Below are 4,298 nucleotides of genomic sequence, written 5' to 3' on the forward strand. Positions count from 1 at the left end.
TTCTTTTTTTTTTTTTTTTTTTTTTGAGACGGAATCTCACTCTGTCACCCAGGCTGGAGTGCAGTAGCATGATCTCGGCTCACTGCAACCTCCACCTCCCAGGTTCAAGCAATTCTCCAGCCTCAGCCTCCCGAGTAGCTGGGATTACAGGCTCATGCCACCACACCCAGCTAATTTTTGTATTTTTTAGTAGCGACAGGGTTTCACCATGTTGGCCAGGCTGGTCTCCAACACCTGACCTCAGGTGATCTGCCCACTTCGGCCTCCCAGAGTGCTGAGAGTACAGGCATTACAGGCGTGAGCCACCACACCCAGCCCAGTCCTTTGCAATGCTACCCCACCCAGCACCATCCCTGTCCATCCAACCAACATCATGGCTTTTCTCATTTAAAATTTCCATTTGAAAATTCTGTAGATGGTTGTTTGGCTTTCCCCCACCCCTCCAGCAGCTCTCGGCTGCTCAGGCAAAGAACAGGAGAGTGGTAGCATTGACTTAGGTTTGGGTGCTACAGAAAGACAAGGATCAGGTACATTTCCAGCTCATCACAACCCCCTCTGTTGGAAAGCTTCCCCTACCCCATATCATCCCTCAGGACTTTAGCTGCCATATATGCATTCAGTGACCAGCATTGGTCACAGTGATTGGACCAAAGCAGGACATTTGACCCAGGTTGGGCCAATTAGTTTCCCTTTCCTAAAAATTTGCAATTGGGGCAGAAAAACCCTACTCTGTCTCTTACTTTTTGGTGAAACTAAAAGTAGTAAACCTGGGAACTCCATAGAGTTCTGAAACTGCTTTTGCAAAAATTATAACAGTGAGAAAATTATGACAGTGAAAGAGAACTGACCTAAACAATTCCATCTTGCCTTTAACCTCCAAACTGCTCTTGGTCATTCCTGGACATGGGCCGAACTAACTTTGGGAGAAATATGTAGTTTAAATGTTAACAGCTCTTCCTAAAACTAAAATGAAAGGCCACCAGGTTAGGAGGACAAGGGGGCCTGAATTCCACTAAGATATAGGCTTCCTTAAAGGATAACTAGCCATTGTTCCAGAGGTCCCAAGATTTACAACTTCCCCAATTACTCTTGTAAATAACGTCACTATTGTAGAACCTAGGATTGGCCTTTTAAGATGCTTTTCAGACTTTTGTATTTCTGACCAGCAGATGATTCCAGCTGGATCAGACCCTCTGTGGCCTCCACCTGGAAGCGAATTCAGCACAAGAAGACTGGTTTCCACAGTTGTGATTGCATCCCCAGACAATCAGCAGCACCCATTCCCTAGACCCCTGCCTGCCAAATTATTCTTGAAAAACTTTAGCCTATGAATTTTCAGGGAGATTGATTTGAGTAATAATAAAACTCCAGACTTCCATTTAGTCAGCTCTATGTGTATTAAACTCTTTCCCTATTGCAATTCCTGTCTTTAATTTTATTTTATTTATTTCTTCAGCCACCACACCTGGTCAAAGATAGGGCCTTTAAAGAAGTAATTAGGCTGGGCGCGGTGGCTCATGCCTGTAATCCTGGCACTTTCAGAGGCCGAGGCTGGTGGATTGCCTCAGGTCAGGAGTTCGAGACCAGCCTGGGCAACATGGTGAAACCCTGTCTCTACTAAAATACAAAAAAAAAATGAGCCGGGTGTGGTGGCATGCCCCTGTAGTCCCAGCTACTCGGGAGGCTGAGGCAGGAGAGTTGCTTGAACCCAGGAGGCAGAGGTTGCAGTGAGCTGAGATCGTGCCACGGCACTCCAGCCTGGCGACAGTGTGAGACTCCGTCAGAAAGAAAGAGGGAAGGGGAGGGGAGAGGAGGGAAAAAGAAATTAAGGTTAAATAAAGTCATAAGGGTGGGGGGCTAGGACTGGTGTCCTTGTAAGAAGAAGAGATGGCCAGGCACGGTGGCTCACGCCTGTAATCCCAGCACATTGGGAGGCCGAGGTGAGCAAATCACCTGATGTCAGGAGTTGGAGACCTGTCTGGTCAACATGGTGAAACAGTCTCTACTAAAAATACAAAAATTAGCCGATCATGGTTGTGGGCACCTGTAATCCCAGCTACTCGGGAGGCTGAGGCAGGAGAATTGCCTGAACCTGGGAGGCAGAGGTTGCAGTGAGCCAAGATTGCGCCATTTCACTCCAGCCTGGGCAACAGAGAGAGACTCCGTCGCAAAAAAAAAAAAAAAATTAGCTGGGGTTGGTGGCACACCTGTAATCCCATCTACTCGGGAGGCTGAGGCAAGAGAATCACTTGAACCCAGGAGGCAGAGGTTGCAGTGAGCCAAGATCGCACCATTGCACTCCAGCCTGGGTGACAAAGTAAGACACTGTTTCGAAAAAAAAAAAAAAAAAGAAGAAGAAGGAAAGGAGGGAAGGAGGAAAAAAAGATGCTGCCAGGTTGCTTTCCAAAAAAGCTAAAAAAATTTGCCTTTACATCAGCAATATGAGAGGTTCCTTTTTCTCCACAGCCCCTCCAGTGATAGGTACTATGGATCTTCTTAATATCTGCAGGTCTACCCAAATGTCCATCAGCAAGTGGATAAAGAAACTGTGGTATATATAGATATAGATATGATGGAATACTACTCAGCAATAAAAAGGAATGAATTAATGGCATTCACAGCCACCTGGAGGAGACTGGATACTATTATTCTAAGTGAAGTAATTCAGGAATGGAAAACCAAACATCGTATGTTCTCACTTATAAGTAGGAGCTAAGCTATGAGGATGCAAAAGCATAAGAATAACACAGTGGACTTTGAGGACTCAAGGGGAAAGGCTGGGAAGTGGGTGAGGGAAAAAAGACTACAAATTGTGTGCAGTGTTTACTGCTCAGGTAATGGGTGCACCAAAATCTCACAAATCACCACTAAAGAACTTACTCATGTGACCAAACACTTGTTCCTCATTAACCTATGTAAATAAAACATTTTTTTTTTTTAATCTGGCCAGGCGTGGTGGCTCATGCCTGTAATCCCAGCACTTTGGGAGGCCAAGGCAGGTGGATCACGAGGTTGGGAGATCGAGACCACCCTGGCTAACATAGTGAAACCCTGTCTCTACTAAAAGTACAAAAAAAAGATCCACCTAGTTAAGAGTTGCAGGTAGCGGTAGCGATGGACACTCTGGATTGAGTTGTAAAGCCCAAAACGAAAAGAGCCAAGAGATTCCTTGAGAAGAGAGAACCAAAACTCAATGAAAATATTAAAAATGCCATGCTGATTAAAGGGGGAAATGCAAATGCAACAGTGACACAAGTACTTAAAGATGTGTATGCACTGAAAAAACCGTACGCTGTACTATATAAAAAGAAAAATATTACAAGACCTTTTGAGGATCAGACATCACTGGAATTCTTTTCAAAGAAGTCAGATTGTTCTTTATTCATGTTTGGCTCCCATAATAAGAAGAGGCCAAATAATCTAGTAATAGGTCATATGTATGACTACCATGTGCTGGATATGATTGAATTAGGTATTGAGAATTTTGTCTCTCTAAAAGACATTAAGAACAGTAAATGTCCTGAGGGAACAAAACCCATGCTAATATTTGCTGGTGATGATTTTGATGTAACAGAAGATTATAGAAGACTAAAAAGTCTTATTGATTTCTTCAGAGGCCCCACAGTATCAAATATCCACCTGGCTGGATTAGAGTATGTTCTGCACTTCACTACACTGAATGGGAAGATTTACTTTCGAAGCTATAAGTTGCTGTTGAAGAAATCTGATTGCAGAACACCACGGATTGAATTGGAAGAGATGGGACCCTCATTGGATCTGGTTCTGAGGAGGACACACCTGGCATCGGATGACCTTTATAAATTATCTATGAAAATGCCAAAAGCTCTCAAGCCAAAGAAGAAGAAAAATATTTCCCATGATACTTTTGGTACAACTTATGGAAGGATTCACATGCAGAAGCAAGACCTAAGCAAACTACAAACCAGGAAAATGAAGGGGTTGAAGAAGCGACTTGCAGAAAGGATAACAGAAGACCAGGAGAAAAAGTCAAAAAGAATTTAAAAAAATTGATAGAACTTGAAAAAAAAAATACAAAAAAAAATTAGCCAGGCGTGGTGGTGGGCGCCTGTAGTCCCAGCTACTTGGGAGGGTGAGGCAGGAGAATGGCGTGAACCTGGGAGGCGGAGCTTTCAGTGAGCCAAGATGGCACCACTGCACTCCGGCCTGGGCGACACAGCAAGACTCTGTCTCAAACAAAAAAAAAAGAATCTGCAGGTCTGATGGGTGTAAAGTAGAATCACATTGAAGTTTTCTTGTTTTTTTGTGGGGTTTTTGTT

At 43.9% G+C, this 4,298-nt stretch overlaps 1 protein-coding gene across 1 annotated transcript; it reads left to right on the forward strand.

The window, feature by feature from the left end:
• The first annotated feature begins 3,115 nt into the window (after positions 1 to 3,115).
• Positions 3,116 to 4,032, forward strand: LOC116472269 (ribosome production factor 2 homolog). The gene has a single exon (XM_032758026.2). The coding sequence runs from the start codon at positions 3,214 to 3,216 to the stop codon at positions 4,021 to 4,023; it is 810 nt and encodes a 269-aa protein (XP_032613917.1). The 5' UTR covers positions 3,116 to 3,213; the 3' UTR covers positions 4,024 to 4,032.
• Positions 4,033 to 4,298: the final 266 nt, after the last annotated feature.

Source organism: Hylobates moloch, unplaced genomic scaffold, assembly GCF_009828535.3.
Source record: "Hylobates moloch isolate HMO894 unplaced genomic scaffold, HMol_V3 SCAFFOLD_8, whole genome shotgun sequence".
Classification (NCBI taxonomy): Eukaryota; Metazoa; Chordata; class Mammalia; order Primates; family Hylobatidae; genus Hylobates; species Hylobates moloch.

Excerpts from the sequence above, each read along its gene's own strand:
- LOC116472269 (XM_032758026.2), top strand. The coding sequence starts at position 3,214 with ATGCTGATTAAAGGGGGAAATGCAAATGCAACAGTGACACAAGTACTT.